The sequence below is a fragment of the Lagopus leucura genome, unplaced genomic scaffold (assembly GCF_019238085.1).
Source record: "Lagopus leucura isolate 7727_CA_CO unplaced genomic scaffold, USGS_WTPT01 Super-Scaffold_100019, whole genome shotgun sequence".
Classification (NCBI taxonomy): domain Eukaryota; kingdom Metazoa; phylum Chordata; class Aves; order Galliformes; family Phasianidae; genus Lagopus; species Lagopus leucura.
The window spans coordinates 5,524,894-5,549,698 of NW_024962273.1; the positions used below are offsets into that span (position 1 = coordinate 5,524,894).

Below are 24,805 nucleotides of genomic sequence, written 5' to 3' on the forward strand. Positions count from 1 at the left end.
ATAATCATGGAGGCTGAAAAAGACCACTAAGGTCATCTAGTCCAACTGTCAACCCATCACCACCGTGCCCACCAAGTCAGGTCCCACCTTCCGGCATCTCTCTACTTGTTTCCTTTGAAAACAGCCTGTTACATCTCCATAACCCCTACGGGCTGCCTGAAGCACGTCAAATGTTGAATTTCTATGATGTGTGGTAGAAGGGGAAGGCCAGGAGGGCACTCACCACCGGAGCCACACGTCTGGGAGCACTGCGACCAGGCCGACCACGCTGATAGCCGGCAGTCCACCACGCACTGCACCACGCACTCGCTGCTCGTCTCCACCGGCTTCTCCAGGCGACGCTGTCGGCGAGCAACAAAATGCACACGTAAGCCATAACCAGGGCGACATCATGCTGCTGAGGGGCAGAAAATTAGGAGAATTCAATTAATGTTTGCCCGTCTCTCCGCGGCGCGCGGCTTCTCTCTTCACCTGCTCGCAGTGCCGTGCACTGACCGTCTCCCCATCGCTGCGCACGCAGCTCAGGAGCCGCTTCCGAACTCCTCGCCCGCACGTCGCGTTCCCGTTGAGCTGGCACGTGCTCCAGGCTGCAGGCACAAGACACAGCACTCTGCTGTAACTCGCCATCGAGTTACACTTCACCATGTTAGCTCGTATCGACCCCAAGAAGAAAGCACACAAAAGGAAGTTGCTCTTCAGTAAAAGCGAGGCTCAGATTTGAAGCTCAGAGCTTCCGCACACAGATAATCCTGAACAAAACCAGTACACCACGGTGCACAGAAAACTGTTAAATGCTGATAAAGCGTATCAATTAAACCCAGTTGGTGTGTTTGCAGGGCTGCATTGTCAGAAGGAAAGCTTCACTTTGATAAAGTAGCTGTGGAAGTTTCTGAAAAGCAACTATAATTTCATCCGTTTTATGTCTCAAAGCAAAGCTTCCCATTATTTCAAATAGAGCTCAAGTACTCGTGAACTAAAACAGGCATTACTAGGAGGAGAGAATTCCTATCATATTGTTCGTCCAAAATTATGAGGAGCAGTATGCAAGCAAAGCAAAATAAGCCATAAAACACCACTTAAAATAAACAAAAAACATAACACGCACAACTAAAATTTCCATACACCAGCGAGAAATAGGAAGCGTACCAGCAGAAAAACATATTACTTTGTCTTCCACCTTTGATAAACATCAATGCATAACTGTTCTTCATTTCTGAAATACAGTGCTAAAAAAAGGTTTCATCATCATTCTGTCTGTATTTCTCGGGCTCAGTTTGTATTCAGGTGTAACAGTTTCTGCAGCTCTGCTCTCCTCCCCACCAGTCTACAAGTTCATCTCAGATCTCTTCTTAGTATCTTTCTCAGTGATCTGAGTTAGTCAAAACAAAAGGGCTCGCACTTTTTCTTTTTGCTAGTTCATATGAAACAGATCTAATTGCTCCTGACTAAGGCCAAAACAATGTATTTTGCTTTCAATATCCTATGCCCACCCAGATAAGCTGTATCACCTCCAGATCAGACTTCCGCTGGGTATTATTGCCTTCCCTGGAATCATACATGTTACATTCTCTTGTAACTGGAGCTTTGCACACAGTTCTGCTGATGCCCAAACAAACAAAGAGATCCCATTTGACTTGTTCTATTTCCAGCACACACACAATGATAACTGCTAAAATCCTACATTTATCCATTAACCTGTAGAAATGTAGGCATGTAATTAGTGTTAGTGAAATTAGTGATGTCTGCAAGTAAGCCTTGTAATGACAAGGCTGAAACCAACACAACAAGCAAACATAACTAACAATACAACTGGAGAAAGCCTTTAAGGACCTGGGTCTTTTACATAAAGATAATTAGGAAAGCAGAACATCAGTTTAAAGTGCACTGTAATTTGTGTCCCTTCCTGGAAAGAATAGAATGGAAAATTATACCTACCTGTTAGATTGTATTGATACTGGAAGCAGTTTTGGTTAAGAATACACGGTTTCATTTGTGAATCTTCAGGACAGGGCTTTCTACTGACAGGAGATCTTAGCACTTGCCGAGATCGGGTTTGCACAGTACTTGGATCACACACCTGCATACAGAAGTGATGGACAGCACAAGAGACCCCGATGAATACACAGACATGGCGCTGGGGCTGTCACAAGCACACCCACAGTGCTGAGAGAGAGTTGTGCTGACAAGATGGGGTGACTTTTTACAGCCTGTGACATGATATGCTGACGTCAGGCTGGTTATAACCCAGGATTCTGCTTGTTCACATAGTCACATGAGCATGAGACAAGTGAAGTCTATTTTCATTTGTCCTTGTGCATCACAGGCACTGCAGATGTTTGCTCTCACCAGCCTTCCATCCCTACTTCTGGTTTCCATTTCAGTTGTGCTCTTAGCAACAGTGACCAAGTGCTTCCAGTCTTACAACATCCCTTCTGTGGTGAGGACAGCACCTGCTCACTATCCACCCTCCAGAACATGAGGGACGTAAGGACATAACCTCTTCTCAGTTTACACAGAGGTGCCACCCACTTCTGCCCACACATGACTTCTGGTTTGGACCAGAGAGGGCTGTGTCACTGCCGTGTGCCCAGCTTAGTTGTCGTGCCCACATCACACTGCCTGGGGAGGATGGAGTCACAGTGCTGAAAATTAAATGGCTGTGGCAGCGATCAGGGCTAATTGGTGGTTAAAAGCACTACAGACAGCTGTTTTGTCTCATTAAATGATCTCATAAAAAAGTATAAATAGGCTTATTCTGAAGCTAGGGTGATTATGGAAGTATATAATGGCCTTTTTAGCTGTAAGGCTGGGATAGAACACCAGCCCCGAGGGCTCTGGCCCACTGAGCCTCAGCAGAGCTCTTCCACAGTCCCACAAAGCGGGCAAGTGAGAGTGGTCCCAGCAAACCTAATGGAAATGAATCCCAATTAAATAAATCTCTATTATCCAGAGGCATTTACTGAACAAGATGACCTATTTAATTCCTAACAGTCTCTCATTAGGACCAAAGATTGCTCTGGAACAGCAAGAAAATGAAGAAAACAAAACATGTAGAAAAATATTTTCATAAGTGATTGAGAATTTAAAACATGATTTTTCTGTAGAGTTTTCTAAATAAAATAAAATAAAAAACTAACAGCTTAAAGCCACAGGCTTATTATCATGCTACTAAGTGCTGTCAAACACTGAACACTGCATGGGTGAAAGTATGGATAATTCCTGTACTGTGAATATTAAACAGAGATGTCATGGCACTGCAGCATAAAATGTCAGACTGCTGTAAACTGGATTAGTAGCACAGATGATAGCATTAACAAAACAGAATAAATATCAGAACAAACAGGAAAAGTTCTGGTCTGCTTTTAAAACAGTTGTCAAGGTGTGTGTCCCTTAATGCTTATATTACATGAAGGAAATTATGTTATGTTCTGTTTGTTGACATACATCTTGTCAAACCATTTTAAACGGTAATCTTATTTGAATATCCACGCTCATCTAAAACAACTAATTGTTCTCAATTGTCTGAAAATTAAACCTGTGCTGTTTACCAATAGTTTATGGCCTTCTCCACAACCAGTCTGCTCATCCTCACAGTAATAGCTTAAGTAACTTGGCCATTTAAAAGAAACAAAAAAAAATCAAAGCAGGTATTTCTGTAGCTACTGCTAATTAATTTTCTTCTGCATTTTTACCAAAGGAAAAGAAACAAATCAACCAACACTGGGAAAGAAGTTCAGTTTGTGCCAGCTCCAAAATACCTGCCTTTGCTCCCTTTCCAAAAACAACCCACCTGTAGGCAGACAATACGCATAATTTGTAGATACGTAACTGCTTTTAATAAAACAGTATTGTCTAGCACGCATCCTGCTGTGCACAATTACAGGGCCTTGATGCAGTTCAGCACTGTGTGGTATTCATGCTGTTGCAGCCACCCAGCAGTCCTGGCTAGCCAGGCAATTTTCCCTCTCGGATGTCCTTTTAGTGGAACAGTGAAACAGCCCCGACTCCAACAGGTTGAGATATATCTCACATTTGCCAGGATCTAAACAAATGAGGAGTTTACTGCAGATCTGAAGCTGGCATTCTCACTGCACTGATGAGCCACCTTGTTGAGGAGCCAGGGTTGATACGATAAGCAACTCACTTTTACCTGTTCTGAATAATAAAGAATCTCTGTCGCAAAAGTGTTCATTTAATCAAGCCGAGGACATGGGAAACATGCAAAAATTCAAAGTCTGCAAACTGTAACTAATATCCTGTAATATTATTTGTTGAGTTTCTCTTTACGTCAATTGAGAAGTCAATTTAGTTTTATAATTGATTTTCTGGCCTTACTCTTTCAAGTTAACTATGTAAAAAATTGAACCAAATATATATGGAACTGAATAAGCGGCAGGAGGGAATGGCTAGCAAAGAAAAAGATGAAAGCTGGAATTTTCAAAGGAGCAAGAGGGAGCCGAGCATCCAACCACTGTGGAATCTCAATAGGGTTGGGTGCACAACTCCTGCAGGACTCCACAAAAATCCCAGGCTGGAAAAATAAAATACTTACTATATGGCAAAGAATAAGGAATGGGTTTGGAAACCCGAAGTAGTTAGAGGATGTAAACAGCGAAAGTTGAAGAAGAGAGATTGTTTCTTGTGAGGAAATACTGAGAGCATTAACAAGAAATAAAGAAACACATCAGCTGCTAGGCAGGAGGAACTGTTACAGAGCTAACCAAGATCTGGGCAAGACTACAGAAGGGCTTGATTCTGAGTATTCTCACAGATGTAGAAAAGGACAGTCAACCTGACTACTCAAAAATAATATTCCATATGAAACAGTACAGGTGCCATTCCATCAGTGAGTGGTGCTTCTCAGGTGTTGGTACTGGGGCTGGCACTACCTAACTTCTTGTCCTGAGGAGAAGGATTTGGAAGTGCTGGTTGATGAAAAATTCAACATGAGCCAGCAACGTGTGTTTGCAGCTCAGAAAGCCAACTGTATGCTGGGCTGCATCAAAAAAGGGGTGGGTGGCCAGCAGGGCAAGGGAGGAAATTCCTCTCTAGTTTGCCCCTGTAAGTATCTGGAGTACCATGTCCAGACCTTGGGCTTCCAGCATGAGTGACGTGGAACTATTGGAGCAGGTTCAGAGGAGGCCACAAAGACACTCAGAGGGCTGGAGCACCTCTCCCATGAAGAAAAGTTGAAACAGATTGCCTTGTTCAGCCTGGAGAAGAGAAGGCTCCAGGGAATCCTCACTGCAGCCTTCCATTACCTAAAGGAGGCCTGCCCAAAAGTTGGGAAGGGATTTCTTACAAGAGCACATAGAGAAAAGAAAAGGGGTAAAGGTTTTAAACTGGAAAAGGATAGATTTCTTATCCCACTAGGAAACCAAGTTTATTCTCACAAGCATATATGAATCCACTTTATTTTTTTTAATAAACAGAAAGCGCATCAGCCCTTTTCTAAGCACTTTCATTTCCAATTCCTCTCTTTCCATTAAACAGTGTGGTACTTTAAAAGGCATAATTTTACTTCAAGTCATTCCACTAATAAATACTATTTTTACTGACTGTAGATTTAGCTTTTCATTATTAATTTTACATAAAGTTGGACATTCCCTCTTATAAGTAGTTGGGTTTGTGCTCAGCATCAGCCAGTGCAGTATATACAGCAAAAGGAAAATGAAAGAAGAAAAGGTGCAGTCAGCATCACTGTTCAGAGACAGGCAGGTATGTACAATTACAGTATGCTGTTGTGGGAATTAAATTTTGACTTGTTTTTTTTTAGATCATCTCCTTACAGTCATGCTATTTATTTTTATGCCTGTGGGAGGATTTGGCATGTAACAACTAGCTTAAATTGGGCATTATAGAAATCTTTCTACCCTGAAAGTCAAGGTGACAGATTTAGACTGATTTATGAAGGTAGATTTAGACTGTGTCAGAGCTAGAAGATGGCCAAACTGAGTGCAATGCAGAAGCTGAAGCCCTCCATGCCATGCTTGTATGGATCTCACTGATCTGTGATGGGGTCCAGCTCTTGCACACAGCTCAGGTATATGAAATGAGACAAGAAAGTGGGCTCAAATTCTGCCTCTGGCTTGAGTGTAAAGGGCTGGGTCTTGACTCCAAAGACACCTCCAGCAAACTGCAATGAGAACAGCTCTGGAGAGATGCCAGACCACAGGAAACCAAGACTCTGCTCCTCCAGAGGGTTGGGTCTACAACGAAGGACAACTTAGTCTTGCTTCTACCTGAGAATCATGAGAGCTTACTATCTGCTTGGCCAGTGGAAAACCTTTGTCTAATTTCTATCTTTATTCAGGGAAAATCTACTTTCTGCACCACCCAGGCTATAGATTTCTGCCTGTACAGGTTAGAGATTTCTGGATCAAAGAAGGAGGATGAATATGGATGTTGACTGGCAATAAATATAAGAGAGAAAACAAGAAATGCTATGATGCATGAAAGCAGAAGGTACAGATGTTGTAACTTTATGTACCTTCAAGGTTAAGTGCCAACTAATTTTGGCACTTAGCTTTACAGACAGTGTTGGTTGTTGGTTTTATTCCAGACTCCTCCTCGATGACTGTAAGCAATGGAGTGTGCAATTCAGGCACATACTTCCTTTGATATAACTGGTAGACATGGAATTAATTTCTAGATGGTAATAATAATGGGCATGTAACTCAAGTCACAATTCATATCTTACAAATCATACAGCATATCTTAGAGCATAAGGACATCATACACTGACAGTAAGTTTCTTTACATGCATAACTCGACTGTCCCCTACTTTACTGCATTAAATCTCACTGTTTTCATTATTCTTTTCTATCAATTGTGAAAAAGCTGAGTTTGAGCCCAGCATCTACAGACAAGATTATATATATGATAACAAAAAGAAAACATCCTGAGGCACTGGAAGATAAATATCACGTTAAGAGAGGAATGAATTGGTGTCTTTCCTAAAGGACTATTCACTTGAGAAACTATAAAAGCCATCTTCTTGATTCTACAGAGGAATTCTTGGCATTATATCTACTGCATTTTTTAGTATTTCTTTTAGCCAGTCACATTTTTCTAGCATGACCACTTGACACTATTTTAAGCTAATATGAAAAGTGAGGGATATAAACATACACAAAGAATGTACCCAGCCTTTGGTCCAGACAATAACAGAACAGACGAAGTATAGAAAGTTTGCTCTGGAAGAAAAGGATGCAAAATAAAATAAAGGTTTCATAAGGTTATGAAATCTAAGTCCTTGAGGAAGGGTTGTTAACGTTGCACATTAATATATTCTATCAGACTTTCTTTGTGGTGGATTTAAAAAGCTGTCCACTGATCTAGGCTTTCACATGCATCATAATTGTTCAGCATAAAGGTTGTAACACAGTAACAGAAAGCCCTTTAAGCTGCTTTATTTATCAAATGGCTTGTATTAAGCACGCTGCTCTATAAATAGCTGGCCACGTTATATTTAAAAGTCTATTCATAAGGAAACATGCAACCTCAAACTAAGGCAAATGCGTTGGCAGCAACAAGGTTTAACTATTTTTAACACTGCAATGAACCACTGTATTGTTCATGCAGACGTGGATGTTTCAGAACAATTTAACAATCCCCTTACAGTAACACGAGCAGTCCTTTAAAATGAAAATGTACTTATGTAGACTTCCTTTTTGAGATGTATCTAAGTTCTGAAACTCACTTGCATACTTACATAACTGTTATTTATTTTATAAACATTTTTAATAAAGGTGAATAAAACAAACCAACAAATCTAAAATATATATATAAATCACTAACTTTTTGATAAAACCATCTCAAAAAAAATCAGGTCATACCTACAGACAAAGAACAGTGTATGTTGATCCAGGAAAGCATTAGGCCAGCATGATTCTTATTCTTGACTTAACTGAATTATCCCCTAGTCTAGAAATTAAACTCTATTCAATCTTCATTCTTCAGCCCAATACTCATAATACTCAGGTCCTCTGTCAAGCTTACATGTGAAGTTACCAGTTGAGATGAAGATCCAGTAATGCGTGCAATGAACCGCAAAACCTACAAATGAGTCCTCGATTTCTTTTCCAATTGGCTTAGGGGGAAAGCACTTCCAAACCATAACAACTCAGACTCACACCTGAGATGAAAGTCACTGTGAAACCTGTGAGTCAGCTGTATTGCCTGCTGCCACTTTTAGTACAAGCAGTTATCTGAATACTGCACACACCTCACAGATTCAGGAGAATAATAAATCAGTTGTTACAAGTCCTGAGCACTGTAAATGGCTATTGATCCAGGAGGAAAATGCTCACTGAAATAGGGACAGCTGCTCTCATTCGCTTGACATGTAACCCCCTCTAATTAACTAATTTCAGACCTCTTAGAATTTGCTGCTAGGAAAACCAACAGATGAGGCAAACATGAAGGCCACTCAGATCTGACAGTAGGGCTGTGACTGCTATCCACAAGGTAGCACACAGCTAACAAAAAAAAAAAATTGAGGTAATTATTTCAGGGACTTGTAGCACAACTCACATATTAACTCATTTTAAGAGTGCTTTGATGAATTCAATTGAAGACAATTAATTATATTTCCAAGTCAGATGAAGACAAAGTCAAGACACTGCAGGTAGTGCCTGTTATTCGATCACTGAATATTTAACAGAGATGATAGGATTTCAGCTTCCAGATTGTTTAGCTGGGTCTTTGAGCAATCAAGTGATGATGTCTGACTAAACACGCTATTGTAGCCGGAATGAATATGAAATCTCTGAAGCAAAATGCAAGTCAATCTAATTTGCTCATGATTTTTTTTTCTAACTAACTAGCAAGCTTCAAACTGTTATTTTAATGGCTTTAAAGCCTTGATATTTAACTTACATGGGTGTTACTTAGCGACAAAGAAGAAAACTTTATGAGCCAAAAAATAGTCTTCAATCAGAGAGAAAACCATTTTGAATTTCTTCTTACAATAGAGAATGTGAGAGTAAAAGAGAAGCTTTAAATCAGTAATTATGAGTTTCTTGAATCCAGCAAAGAGACAGAACCTCAAAAGTAATCTTGAGGTATTACATTTCAGACAGTTGCATTTCTGGGTCACAGCAAAGTGCCATTAGAGGAAATTTGTGTAGCGATGTTAAATAGCAGCATAATCAAGATGCAAAAATTGCAATTCAATTGAAAAATCTACATAAAGGAATGGTGGCAGCGCCTTGAACTAAGAAAAATGCCCCTACAAAGAGTAATACTAAAAAGGAATCAAGAAACCAAAAGGAATACAACCACAGCTGAATGCTTTTGTAGAAAGAAGTATTGAAGAAAATACTTCCTATTGACAAAGCAGTCACCACCTTTATGACTCATTGATTTCAATATGATTCAAGATCATTTACCATCTTAAAAGTAAAAAATCCACATGGGAAGAGTACTGCTACAACATAAAACAGAAGTAATGAAGTAGTACCCCAGAAAGTATCCAGGGTATACAATGACATATTGACAAAGGGTAAACCGGATAATCTAAAAGGCCTTTTTATATTTGGCTGATAAAGCTTAGTTATTCCGCTATCAGAATGAATTTATTATCAACACTATAAAATTGGAGCAGAGCACCAAAGTGACTGGAAAAGAATTCTCACGTGACCAAATCTTAGGTAAATATCTTGAACCAAAGAGCTACTCAGTCAAAGATGATGCTGAAATTGGAGTTGCTCATTTCTTACAAACTGGAATTTGTCAAGTTTCATAAATCCTCTTTATCTCCTGTAAGCCAAACACGGCCAGAGATACAGGAGGATTTCCCAGAATGCTCTTTGGCAGATGCCTCACAAGAGTTCTAGGTCTAACATAACGCCAACTATTTTGTAATGAAATGTAAATGTGTTCGAAAGAAAAGTAACAAGGCTGTATGGTTTGTCTTTTCTGTTTAAGCATGATGTGATCCTTCAAAAGTTTTAAGTTACCTGGGGAGCCATACTTAGGAAATGTATTTTCAGTGAATATACAAAAAGTGTTTTGCACATTCTCTGAGGATGGGCATTTACTTGCAGCATGAGGGGAGCTGGAAATCATGCAGGTGTTTATCACTTACTGAGTAAAATTCCCTCAAAAAAACTGAACAGGCAATCCTAATGAGCTAGAGGCTTTACATAGACCAACTTATTGATGTGCCACTCCATGGCAAGAGACTTGATGCAGACTGGAGGCACAACAGGTTTGACCAAAATGATGTTTGGCTCCAGGTGCAAACTTTTATATTTGGGTGGTTTTTTGCAGTGCCTCCATGCAAGACCCAAATCCAACCTCCCAGCTATAATGGAGTTATCCAACTGACTGTACGTAGATCTTCTCTTAAAGATGAAATGAGAAACTCCATTGACTCCATTGCCTTTGTAACTCCATTCACTATGTTCACCAGTGCATGGCCATTCTTGGCTGCCACCTTTTCCCTGTGACAACTAAGGAGGCTGAAGGTTGCTTTAATCATCCTTGTGCTGGCATTGCCTCACTCCTGGCCATTCAGTTACCCTCAATCCCTGCCCCATGTACAGAATGAATAAACACCATTTTCACAGAAGGGTCATTCTGCACGTATAGCAAATCCAGTGCTTGCCTTAGAGTTATTAAGCATCTGCAGTCTGGGAGGAACTGTGCTGTGTGGCCCTCTTAAAACCAAAGGAACACAAACAGCCTGTGTAGCTATAAAAGTGAGACAGTGCTGCTGTAAACTCTTCAAAGGGAGGGTTTTATTTGTCTATAAAACTTCAAGCTGTTTACTGCTTTGTATCTGGACAGAACTATTTAAACACATGCTCTCTCCACACACAGTCATCTCTGTTTCACAACAAAGCATTGCAGAACAGCTTGTGAAAGCATATTGTTCAGTTAATTGCATTGGCAGGCAGACACCCTCATATTTATGAATTAACATCTCCCATGGCAGAACGATGTACAAGGAGAAATGAGGACTGTGGCACATGAGCCTGGAAGCACCAAAAGTTATGTCACCTGATGGAGTGTCATCCCATCAGGCTTGTTGTGGTCATCCCTTTGTGCTTCTGTGAGCTGTAGAGACTTCATCATTGCAGTAAAGGAGTCTTCCACCAAAAACTCAGGGTGTCTTAAGGATATTAGGATGCCTCAAGCAGTCCTTCATAACCAACTCACTAATGTGACTGAAAAATACCCAACGGCTTTGAGAAGCTGCATTAGTTACTGCAAGCTGAAGTGAAGAAAATCTATTTCTGAAAACAACTTAATGGCAAAGAAACAGCCCAACCAGGGTGGGACTTTGAAAGGATCTGTATCGGTTGCAAGCGAATTCTACTTAATCGAAGCTGATCTGCTCAGGAGGAGGTGAACACAGGAAATGAAACGCAAGCTTTCATTTGACATGTTCTTACTGAATATATCGATAGCCCACACAAAATATTACAGGAGGAAATTACCTATGTCAGCAGTACTACAAGTATCTGTCCAATAACCACTCGGACTTTTGATAATGGCCTTGTTAACGTAAGGGCAGTGAATATTTCTGCCACTTAAGTATGTCACAAAACCGCTTAGAATTAACCTAGCACCTATTTCAACACTAACCAGAGAGAAACGATAGCTTTCAAATCGCATGCCTTGAGGCCAGAGAGTTTTCACAGGGCAAAATTTGCAGCTTCTTTCCATCTTGGACTGTTAAAAAACTAACAAACAACAGAGAGCATTTGGCAGCGGTTGCATAATTCAGAGAGCTTAGAGTATTTTGTGACATAACAAACTGTTCACACATCTTGCTGCTGTACCCTTGTTACTACTGCCTCAAATCTTCCTTCAGGGTTTTTGGAGGAGGAGATGCTAGACAGAAATACTGTCTTTTTGAGAAGAGAGAGCTGTAATTCCCTCCAGCCTAAGATCTGTCTGGAGGAGTGCCACCACCCCTAACCATGAGAGATATGCACCACACACAGAGCGCTCCCCTGAGTAGGGGGACACAAACAGACACTTAACCACAACACAATGCCGATCCTGTCACCTGCTGTGCTTGTTTGGATCCTCATCTGTGAAAAGGTGGATTGAATTGTCACAGACATACCTATGTGTTTTACTAAGTAATTTTCCAGAGCTCAGTCTCTGTAGAAATAAAGAAATCTCCAGATTCAACCACGTAGGCAGTAGGATCCATGAAAATGTATTTACTTTGTTGTTAGAAATTAATTATTTCACACAACGGTTGAAGGACAAACAATACAACATGAGGAACTTTCCACTGGAACCTCAGCCAGGAAAACCTACCTGCGGACACGTGCTCCATGGTCCCCAGTCAGACACTGCACACTCATTGGGGCAGTACAAGCTGCACTTCCGAATTTCACTTGGGATTTCAGCCTTATTGCACAGGGTATTGGGTACAGTTTCCCCTCCATGGTCTTCTGTAGTACTTACACACCTACACAGAAAACATAAATTTTTGTTTGAGTTTAATCAGCTTATTACAGAAGTGACGGATGTCAGCAGGTCTGCACAACTCCAGATAGGACACTGTATGTAACACAAAGCTGTACGCATTAAGTCAAAGTGATGAATTAATGGTGTTAACAAGCCAAATTGAAATGCTATGCACATGATGGGCTTCTGTGATTCAGGTTTCAATAAATACTGTAAATAAATATTTAAAGCTTCATACAAGGAGCTTTTAACTTTGATTGGAAGACACATGAATGAAGAGAAAATGACAACCAGAAAGAACAAACCTTTGTACTCCCATTAGTAACATCCTCACATTTAGAAATCACAGTATTTGCCAAGCCTAGGGAATGAATACTTACTGATAATGAACACCACTCCAGTTAACACTGTGCTATTACTTAGGGAATACGTTAGCAACGAGAATATGGAGGCTGTGCAGGTCAGGAGTGTGCTGTACCTGTATGGCATTTAGGTTAAAGAATTCTAATTTAAACATCATGCCTTCTTCATGAAAGAAATCTTAATCATAACACAAGGCTTCATCTCTCAGTGCTTTCCCTGTTAATCATCATACAGACACGCACGTTTCTTTTCATCTGAAATACTTTGGACTTAACAACATACTCACTGTCACTTAGCCAGTTGTTTCAGCTTTATGCAAGCATGTTTGAGCTCTTTATAATTTGCAATTGTGCTTTTGTCTTCACGCACCTGACTTTCCTCGTTTGTATTCCTTCTCCACAGTGGAGGGAATTTTGTTCACTGTTGATTTTGCACGGAGACCACGGTTCGACTACCCAAGAATACTGATTGCACTCAGTGTAGCATGGGACTGCTTCATACACCTGCCAGAAAAAAGAATCAAAACTATTCATTTGAACTATCCGGGTCAGCATCTCTGCAGAAACACCTCAGCCAAAACAACAAAAGAGTAGACTGAAAAACATCCTATCTTCTGCTCCTTATGCTCTAAGTGTTATCATATCTTTAAGTTCATTTATTCATTATTGACTTGCCAGGGGATTTCTAAGTATATGATAAACTGTAGTATGCATGCAGCATCTTAGGATGCAGGATAAATAAGTTATTCTCTAAAGCCAGAGCAGGAATTCCATTACAATTTCATTTGCTCAGACTGCTCTTACTATAATCTATCATGTCATTCACTGGGACCATATGCACCGCATCATTTTCATGTTTCAAAAGGTACATGTTTAAAATCTGCACACATTTGCCTGTGCTTCTAGCATATCCCGGTAAGTAATTTAACACAACCTACAAATTTCATCTTTATACACAAAACCATAAATGCTAGTGACTTTTCTCTAACATATCTCTCAATCAAACACGACTGTGTATTCACCTGAACTACAGTATCTATGCAGAAAGAAAAATACAACCAAATACTGAGAAAAATAACACAAAAGCTTGATAAACATTTCTTTTGATGCTCAACATTCAATCTGGTTGAAGCAGCACACTGAGGAGCAGTACTTCAGCAGATTTCTAGGTTTAAACAAATGAATGTTTCAACAGTTCTGTTACTGTAATGAATAAAACTTACTTGTTTTGAACCAATCTGTCTGCAGAAGCTGATCTGAAGGTACAACATTCTCTCTTGCTGCCCCTCAAAAACAGAGCCTACCTAAGATTTCTTCTTCAGCAAGCGAAAATTTCCATGGCCATGCTGCTGTCATCGGTACGAGTCTCACTGATAAAATAACTGTAGACTCATCCACCCCACCCCTCAAATAAAGAATTTCAGCTACACATTTGATTTACAGCTTCATTTTAAAATAATAGCTTATGACTATAGCAATAATGAAATCTTATTTGCAATATTTTGCAGGTGAAGGATGGGGAGATCGGCTTGAGAAGAGAACTGGTGCCTCATCGGCACGTTAACTTCCTATCAGATGAGAAGAAGGTAACTTGCTAAAGATACACAGGTATATCTATATGCATAACAGCTAAGTCTCAGGTGTCAGCTATTCACTAATTAGCTGTGCAGTCACACTCATTAGCATGAAATGATACACACAGGAGCAAAGCAAGGAAGCACCTGTGGGTGGGAGTTGTGCTCCCAGCCCAGCCTGCAGGCACAGGGGGCCATAGCAGTGTGTTGAGAAGCAGGCACAGTCCCAACAGATGGATGTAGAGACTCAGGGTATTTATCAGTGTCTCTGCTCTATGGGGGGAAAAGCAGCTACACTCTGCCTGAATTGTTTGACTAAACACTGCTTTCTACAGGAGATATTTGTGAGAAATGTGTGCTTTAGGCATAAGCAGAGTTTTCCCTAAGGGATGGAGGTGAACAACACCAGAATGCAAACACCATGAGTACCTCAGCACCCAGCCCACAGCAAGCAGTGAGCTACAGCTGCTCCTGCACCAGCCCAGACCAAAGGCTTGGCACTGCCGCCTTGTGAGCACAGTCACCTCTCACCTTCTGGTTTACAGTCAGTTATATATGGAAAACCCATGCAGCCCATTTGCAGACAGTAGAGAACTAACATCAGGAATTTACAACACTTATATTTTGATGGTCAAAATGTGTGGCATTTGCCATTCGTGGCACATTTTTGTATAAGAAAACCAGCAGGGTTTGGGAAGGGATGGGATGCCACATGAACTAAAACCCACCTGAGGAAACACGCACAGGCAAAATAAAAAGACGATACACAGTTAACAGTGATGTGAAGTGATACCTCAAATGCACTCTCTTGGAAAGCAGGCAGGGCTGCAATAATAAAGCTGTTAATATAGCATTTGTATTCTGGTGCCTAGTCGTGTCAAGCCTGTGTGACCGCATGGGGAGCCTCATCTCTCTCCCTGGAGACAGCTGCAGGTTTGTACGAGCTGAGCAGGGCACGCACACAGACAACAGCACACAGCACCAGCCACACAATATCAGCAGAGCCCAAAGGACCAACTCAAACCTTGCAGCTCCTGCTTCGCGTGCTGGCCCCAAAGAGCCCACAACACGGCAGTCTGCAGCTCAGTTGCTCCTTGCATCCACATCATTCAAGTTAGGACTCCCATCAAACTACCTTCCAGTGCAGAACCTTTCCCTAACCCACACCTGAGCCTCCTCAGATGTCCTGTTGCTGACACCAGAGAACAGAGCTCCCTATGAGAGCTGCAGCTGCTCCTCAGCCTCTTCTCTCTGGGCCCGACAAACCCAGGGAGCTCAGCTGCTCCTCATGCGCCTTGATCCTATGCATGCTTCCTGTGGACCTCTCTTGGATTCAAGTTGATAGGCTCGGGCCAACACGCCTGAGCCAGAGCAGGCTGGGATACACCACTCCTCTTCCCAAGCACAAACACAACAGCTCCTGGGAAAACAACCCACTTAACGCTCACTGCTGCTAAACTTACACAAACCCACTATGCAGTGCACTTAGAAATCCCTTACCAGTGAACATCCAACACTGGTGCAGAGCTGCATGGCTGCACTGCATCTCCTGAAGGACAGAAGCTAGAACAAGACGGAGGGATGAGCAGAGGGCTCTGTAACTCAGCACTGCTCGCTGTATCATTCTCTGTAACCACAACTAATCTGAGATATATTAACACCTGAGTCCTAAAATCAAATTGATAGGCACGGTCCAAAGGAATTAAGGGCAAGAAAGATAGAAGTTGTTTTTTGGGACACAAACCACTGTAGGTTTCTTCTGAAAAAAAAAAAAAAGAAGCCAGTTCTTACTCACTCCAATGCAAACCCTAAGTTCTTCCTAAAGTATCTTGGATTCCTACACAACATACAGAAATTAGCATTTATATATATCTGTTGTTAATCTTTTTTTTTTTTTTTTTTAATAGCTCATCCTTGCCTTCTAATGAAAGGTCCAAACATCTAAACACAACAGAACTTTTATGTAATTAACAGCACCCTGAAACGTATTTATTTACATGGAGGTCAGTAATAACAATGATCTCCCAAAGGACATACAGGAAAAAGTACACTTGCCAAACTGATGTGATTCATTAAAAGAAATTCCTAGCTGTATTTTGGGTAGCTTTCCTGATGAGCACCTCCAGCTTAAACCAGAACAAGGTTCAACACTTCTGAAAATCACAGCAACTTCATATTCCAGTGAACATCAAGATTTATTGTCCCTCAAGGTAAATATTGACTCTGGTTTTCCCTCAGTCAATATTTTAGTTTTCAAGACAGTAAATCTCAGTGTTCACCTCAACTAAAGTCAATATCTGCTTATTATATTAGAACAACCAAACTGATCACTGTAGCAGTTGCCTGAGACACTGAGGACTACCTCTGTGCTATTCACTTCTAACAAAAATGGGCTAAATTCATTGCTAACGTAAGTCCATTTCACATCACTGCCCTTATACCAAGGTTACATTAGATCTAATACATTGAAACAGCCTGAACCGCAGAAATAACAACCTATTTTTGAGCTACAGAGACCACCACAAATAACACTAAAACCCTGTGAGGGCTAAAAAAAATCATGTAGAAAAGAGAGTTGATTTTCTCTGGTTTGGAAAGACGCTTCTTGGTAATGAAATTCAAATGTAGATATTAAAAACGCTCCTACTGAGGCTTGCCAGCAATTTGCCCACTTTTAATACTTTTTGCACGGCCATTTCTCTATTTCCTCAATATTGAAACTTCAAGAGGCAGCAGCACTGAGATGTCACCATGTGCAAACGACTCTCCTCGACTTACAGTTCAGGGCTGTGACTTGATGACACTTGGACTGCAGCCAGTGCTTCTCCTGCAGGCAGCCTGACACACATGGATCCGGAGCACAGTGGGAAACACAGCCACAGAGGCATCCCCCTATTACAATCACCTGTACATCTGACCTCTACGTTGCCTCCACCTTGTTCATCCAAATGTCTTTCTTCGGTGAGGTAGGTGATTTTCCACCCAGATACGACCTGAATAACTGTTGTACCGCCTAATACTGCCTTCGTGTTCCATTTAATCCACAGCAGACATTTCCTAATAATGAGTTCATTTTACTTAATTCTTCAAAACTGATTTCAAAATGAAGTACCTGCTTTGTTAATTACTTAAGTGCATGTCTGATTTGGCAGATCTAAGCACACATTTAAAAGCTTTACTAAACTAGCTGTGTGTCAGTATGACAAGTACTTGCACATTAACAAACACTACATCACAGAAATGACCTCATTAAAATTTTAACATTAAATAGTTCTCTCTAAAATGAAATTGATTTTAATTCATTCTAGTTTGCGCATTGATCACAATAGTTGGAAATACGCTAACTGCTCATCAGTATGAAAACCCATTTAACAATTGATTTTTAAGCAATTTGGATTTTGCAAAGCATCTGTTTCAGTGATGAACGCTTGCCTTGGGGCATTTGAACTGTGCAAATAGCCACCAACCTCAAAAGACACTGTTTAAGAACAACTTACAGCACAGAAGTTTGCAAAGATAAGCATGTGTTTGATCCACTGAAAAGATGGGAGTTCCTGAAATTGTGTGCCTGTAACAGTCTATAGAAATGCCAAAATTGTTGTGAAGCAAATTCAGCACTGTTGCTTTGCATTTGCATGCAAGGCAAAGGGATTAGTGTTTCTGACTTCCTTTCTGGTAAGGAAAAAAAGCAATCAATTAGAACTTCCATAAGGTTACAATATACCTCCACTGGTGTTGAAGCAAGACTGTAGAAAACCTGAAACTGGTTTGTTGGTTTGCAGCTGACAAAAGGTTGGGACTGATTTTATTTTAATATCTGAGCAGAACACATGAATTGCAAGTCAGGGCAATAGCTACTCATAGACAGAAAGAAGTATTCCCAGGCTCACGTTTGGAAGCTCCTACAGAAACAGACACTTCAGCATTACTTTAAATGATTGGCCATGGTGACAGCCTTCAAAAACAGTGCCAAAAAATGATGGGTTTTCAGTGAGTAGGATGGGTAAAAACAATCACGAGTTCTCTGAAGTTTCCCTAGCTCTTGATTATCCATTTATAAGCCAACCCTCAAAACAGCTCGACTTTAATCCTAATTTACACATGAGAAAATTGAGGATGAAGAATTAAGTGATCTATTAGAGGCTGGAGAGGAAGCCCCCAGGGAACATGGGACTGCAACTGGAAATGCCCTATTTCTTGCACTAACTAGATGACAGCTTGAAATCAGATACTGAACTGTTCAGATAAAGACATTTCAGGATGGAACCATCAGAAAAAGCAGCGGTGCAAAACTCTGGCTGTAAAACGAGGCAAAATAAAAGAGGAGAGACATTCAGAAAGCAGCAGAACATTTTTGCTGCAAAGACATCTGGATGTTCCACATCCCCTCACCATGGCCTTCACACGCCTTTGTTGTATCTAGTTCATTGCTACACTTTTGTAGGAACGCTGGCCTCCTAGTAAGTCACTTATTTTCTTCTAACGGATGATTAAATATGCAAAGACAGACACTACTGTATTTCAAATTCCTAAGCGTAACGAATGGAAAATGTCTTGTTTAAAAAGTTAATTGAAGTAAGCTCTGCTGAAGCACCATCATTACAGCAAATACCTAAAGAACTAACAAGTTGCTCAGCAAGGTTTATTAATTCATATTTACTATTCCTAAGTGTTTTTACACTTTTCTTGCAGCCACTAAGAACACTGGGATATAACATTGTGAAGCATGAGTGCTTCTTCCCAGAGATTAAAGCAAGAAGTTTGCGTAATTAAATGGGAGAAAATACAGGAGAAAACATTCTGTAAGCGGTTGTCCACCTCAATTAATTCTGCCTAGAAGCTGGGAGGCTCAGAGCACCTCAGAGTCCTGGTGAGGAGGGGCAGCTCCCAGCCCCAACCACATCCCAGACCCCTGAGATGCCACCTGAACCCCACGCTGTACAACGCTGGCAGGTCTGAACATACGGGTGTTGGTATTCATTGTGGGACTAATTATGCAGAGAGTGGGAGGATGGATAAACAACGAGGAGCACCGGAGGTTTCACTGTCCCCAAAGTCCTCAGACTCTGAGCAGCAGAGCTCAGCACTGCGGATGACCTTGCAGGTACCTCGCAGGCACGGCGTGTTTCTACCTGAAATACTCAGGCAAGACAATTTACTCTCAGAATTGTACCTCCAGAACTGACATGTTAACATGGGAATGGGGCATACGCTAATACAAGGGGCCACTTCCTGTGGCTCTGCTTTTTGTTTTAATTATATTGCTTCGACACCAAGAAAATACTGAATGTAAACAAGATATTAACAAAGGATACTGTACTGTGTTGTCAAACACAAGGGTCTAAACCAAGGCAGAAACTCATTAGTAAGAGCGGTGCTGCTTTTTTTCGCTGATTCCAGAAGCTGTAAGTATTGCAGCTTCTGCTGTCTCCCTGTCACAAAGCAAGGCAAGCAGAGCAAATTTAAGTAGATATAAATAAATCAATGTCCTGCGTTTTTGAAACAGCGCATTCTGCTGAAGCTGAAGGATAGTTTCAGGGGTAACAAATGAACGTGGCACCTCTGTGGATGAATCTGTAATGTGGTAATAATGTTGGATCCAGTTTTAAAGAGAGGAAGGGAAAAAAGCTGATTGATGCAGAACAACATCGAAGCCCCTTTTTACTAAATGAGAACAATCAGATAAGATGAAGACAGATTGCAACACCAACCTGAGCCTTTGTAGATGTCCATGTTAGCAGGGCGTGACAAGCAGAAAGGAAAGAAAATTATATATTCATTAGTTGAGCTGCTGTATGATAATACTGAGATTAAAAAAAAAGGCAGAATAACTGCTTAAAATAGAATCGTTACAGCGTAAGGTTGCATTCAATTCTTTGATTTCCCCATCTTTCAGAAAAGAAAAAAAATCCCTCAAGTAGAAATCAGGCACTTATTTACGAGTGAATGAAGGCACAGCTATGGTGAGGAGCGAACCAGAATTCATTCAGCCTCACCCAGAAACCCTCTGGAATTCCTCAGTGTCTCAAAATCAGAGCCTTAGGAGAAAAATAAATCTATGAAGCTTAACTTGGAATCTGCTCAGAAACCCCCCCCCCAATTATAGAATATCAATCACAACAGATATTAAAGACTTTCAGACATTTAAATCTTAATTGGGTGGCACCATCCCTGTGAAGCCTGTGGATCCGCTGCAGAGCGCAGAGCCCTACCAGCTGTGTGCCATCGGGTGCGACCGGTCTCCATGAATGCTATCAATATCTCAGAGTAGATTTCATTAAGGAAAAATAATTAAATGATAAAAATTCAATAACGCGGGCACACAGCGTGTACACATCCAACTGAGAAGGACAGCTGTGCGGAGGTGGCTGAGCATCCCAAGCATCACCCACTGCCTCTATCCTGCCAAAGCAGAGCCCTTCTGCAGGTCAAACCCTGCCCCAATGGGACTGAATGAGCCACTGCCCCACTGAAAAGCCGAGTCACCTGCCACATGAAATGAAATAAGTGCTGCTACTAAACACAAACAGTCCCAAAGAAGCATTTTCTTTGCAGGCATCTCTGCAATAGGCAATTTGAAGAGAAGATCATCAGAGCTTACTGCTAAGTTAAAAACGATGCCTTGGAGACAAAGTTTCAGCCCTGGTCTTTCTCTTAAAAGAGATTTTAAATCATTTCAAGGTCTAGAAACTTCAAATTGATATTTGACCAGTCTATTTTCACGTCTTAAGCAAGACCAAATTAGTGTTGCAGAGCAGCCACTTGTCCTTACACTGGACTGACACAATTTTTTCACAGGAGATTTAAAACCGCTTAGCTGAAAAGAACAGAATGATTGATAGCCCTATAGGCAAGAAACAGAAGAGATTGGGAAGTGTCAGACAGCTGAAAGTCATATATGTTTTCTGAAACGCTTCCACGTGACCATGCTGAAGGCTCAAACTGGAGACAACTGCAAAGTGCTCCAAGGGCTGCCCACGCTCACAGCCACAAACCGCCCCATTTCAGGGTCCTGCAAAAGCAGCAGCAGAAATGCAGACTAGCTCCTAATCTTACTGTTTCATTAGGCTACGGCTGTCATTCTCCCCTCAGCCTCACTCAGCAGCAGGGCTGATTGCTCCTCATCACCATCGAGACAGAGCCAGAAACAGCTGCTCATGGGGAGAGCGGGACAGAGCTGATCGATGCGTGACGGATCCTAGGGCTGCAGATCACTCACAGCCTGATTAATAACCGGGCCTGGAAATTTCTTCTCAGAGAAGCGGGTTGCTCCAGAAGTCAGGATAGCTGACAGCCTGTTGCATCCCGTATTTATGGTGGCTGTCTTACTGCCGAGACAGGCGGATATTAGCGCTGTGTTTCGATGCAGCGTTAACTTGAGCAATTTTCTCTGTCTAATTACAGGTGGTGCAAAGCTTCTGGCATGGCTGGGAAGAGGCCCCCCTCATGATAAGCAAGCTGAAGTCAGGCTGCCGCATAGATGAAGGCAGCCACTGTCACAGCGCTGTAGACTCAGACATCCTGCAATTGCTGTGATCTGTGAGGGTTGTGAGGTTTTTTGATGTTTCTTGTAGGCAGATTCAGACAGAGTAGACGCAGACATCCAAGAGCTCGGTTTTATTTACAAAATGCATGCGTTCTAGAAGAGAGATTTCTGCAGAGAGAATCCTGATCTACCTGAGACCACTCCCCAGCAAGGACATCCATCATTAAACTAAAAGTTCCCTATAAATCTTACCCAATCTCCTTTAGACACCAGAATGTACATATGCTATCCCTGGAATCAAAAGATAGCAACAGAGTGCTTGCTAGCCACTCTTTGTAGGGTAACAAGCATGTCTCTAGTTATAGTATCTTTCTTTAGCATTTCCATTTCTTTCTTTCAGATCAGAAAATGTAAGTATTTCAGATTCCTGTGTTTTTACCACCGACCTGTATTTTGAGGTTATGTGTTTACACAGAGCTATACAAATCCACAGGAATCAATGTAAAGTCTTACAATGGCTGCTTCTGTTGTGGGTCTTGCTGGAGCAAGCATGAACCATCTGAACATTTACAGGTACACTAGTATCATGTTTAGAAAGAAAGAAAATATCAATCATGGTGAACTTCTGCTGCAGCACCTATTTGTTTAAAATGTGTATTAGTGATGCTTATATATAGTGTAGTTAATGAAAAGCTAGATAAAGAACAAATAGACATCTTTAGAATAAGTCTGGCCACATATGATTGCAGAATGCTAACTACATACACAACCACGCTCTGCAAAAATCAAGATCTAGCAGCTATTTCTGTTTTCTTTGTGTTTTGTTTTTAAGGAATTAACTTAATCTGAATATTGATACTTAACTCTCTGTTATCCACGGGGGTTAATGGCCCCAGTAATAATCACCAGCAGAGCCCCAAGCCCTGTTCCATAGGGCCACAGTGTTCAGAAGGTTACATCAGGGCACAAGTGACTCAGCAGGTCTGGCACCTCTGCCATTTCTACAGCATTACCTCTATGCATCCATGACTCTGGAAATAACAGCAAAAAAGGCTCTTCCCCAAAACAGTAAGCAGAAGGGAAAGTAGAAGGCAAATGCACATCAAGACTACACAACAAAGCTGTGCTTCAGTGTGTCACACACACAAAACCAATCCATCTAAAACCTCTTAAAGAAGTAAATAATGCTACAGAGCAAATAGTATGTAGTGTAAGCTAGAGGAAACAGCAGTTCAAAGACCATGCAAATGGCCTAAAGAACAGTATTCACTCAGTCTATACAGCTGAGGATGAGAGAAAGTGAAGTTGAATGGCAGAGCTGAAAAGAATGGAAGAGTCAAAGAAAAGGGAACTGCTGTTACCTATTGCAGAAACCACATGGAGAATGTTCAGCCTAAACTTAGGCAATATTCAGTAGAGAGGATGGTAGAAAATGGAAGATCACCAAAAGAGTGAAGGGAAAGAAGGATGAGACAAGCTCTTTATGATGGGCACCGGCTCAGGAAGTTTGGCCAGCAAGGACAGCAAACTTGAAGAGACTCTCAAAATAACTTACGGATCAATGAGCTACTTAGGAATGATGGAGATGTGACTGCACAAGATTCTTCAGAAGATGCAATGCGAAAAAGTTGGAGGAGGAAAAGGGAGAAAAACACAGTGAACTGCAGAGCAGACAGAAATACTTTAACTCCTGGAAAAATATTTTCATACAGACATTATATAGGAGCAACAGAAAATAACAAGGAGACTAGCAGCAGGCAGCATGGGCTCGAGAAGAAGAAAAAAAGTGTGAATTCATTCTGATGTTCTTCTGTAACAGGAACAGATGCTGTGGATAGGGATGAAATGGCAGATATTACAGTGACTTGAGAAAGTCTTTTGACACTATCTCTCAGGCTAAGAAAATATGGTCTGGATGAATCTAATACTTGATAAGTACAAAATATGTTGGAAAACCATGCTCAGAATGGTTAGTAGTGTAAAACAAGCAAGAAGTCTCATGAATGGCTATGCAGAGCTTTACGTTCTGTATCCAGTCTCACTTCGTGTTTTCATTAATTTAGGGCTGATGGATTGAAAATGATTCCTACTGACTCTGCAGATGCTGCTGAGGTGAAAGAGACAGTAAGGCAGCACTCAGAGAATAAGAGAATTCAAAATGTGCTTTTCAAACTGGAGGTATGTACTGAAAAAATAGGTTGATGGAGAACCACAGAATTAGATTCATAATAGTGAAAACACAGGATAGGAAACTGGCCCCTGCACAGGATCCAGAAATTATGAAGACCCATAAAGAAAACAGTCTATAATGTTTTGTTGTTGTTGTTGCCGTTTTTTAAAAGACTAAACACTGACTTTATATTCAGCTATGGAATGGGCTCATCTCACTAACCGTGTCCAGATGTGTTTATCCACAAAACTTTCTCTACAAATTGGAAATATATGGATTTGATGGGAGGACTGTTCAGTGGATGAAGAACTGGCTGCAGGATCAAACCCAGAGAGTCAATGGCTCAATGTCTGGATGGAGATCAGTGATAAGTGGTGTCCTTTAGGAGTCAGTACTGGGACTAATGCTCTTTAATATCTTTATCAATGACACTGACAGCAAGTTTATGGATATCACCCAAGGAATGGGATGCCATCCAGAGAGACCTAGACAGGTCCAAGCAGTGGGTCCAGGAGATTCAGCAAAACTAAGGGCAAGGCTGTGCACCTGGGTCATGGCAGCCACCAACACAAGCTGGGGGACGAAAGGATAGAGCCCTGCCAAGATGGACTTGGGGATACTGGAGGGGGGAAGCTGGATGTGAGCCAACAATGTGAGCTCTTGCAACCCAGGAAGCCAAACATAACCTGAGCTGCATCAAAAGAAGTGTGGCCAGAAGGGCAATGGAGGGGATCCTGTCTCTCTACTTTGTGTTGATGAGACTTCAACTGCAGTACTG

The 24,805-nt window shown here is 41.3% G+C and overlaps 1 protein-coding gene across 4 annotated transcripts in view; it reads right to left on the reverse strand.

The window, feature by feature from the left end:
* THSD7B (thrombospondin type 1 domain containing 7B) overlaps positions 1–24,805 on the reverse strand; it is a 292,733-nt gene that overhangs the window by 19,890 nt on the left and 248,038 nt on the right. For all 4 annotated transcript variants that reach the window (XM_042877909.1, XM_042877908.1, XM_042877910.1 and 1 more), the window contains exons 17-21: positions 13,168–13,301; positions 12,283–12,436; positions 1,936–2,077; positions 472–587; positions 224–341 (exon numbers count right to left, since the gene is read on the reverse strand). In XM_042877909.1, the coding sequence (XP_042733843.1) occupies positions 224–341; positions 472–587; positions 1,936–2,077; positions 12,283–12,436; positions 13,168–13,301 (664 nt within the window). The remainder of the gene's footprint in view (positions 1–223; positions 342–471; positions 588–1,935; positions 2,078–12,282; positions 12,437–13,167; positions 13,302–24,805) is intronic.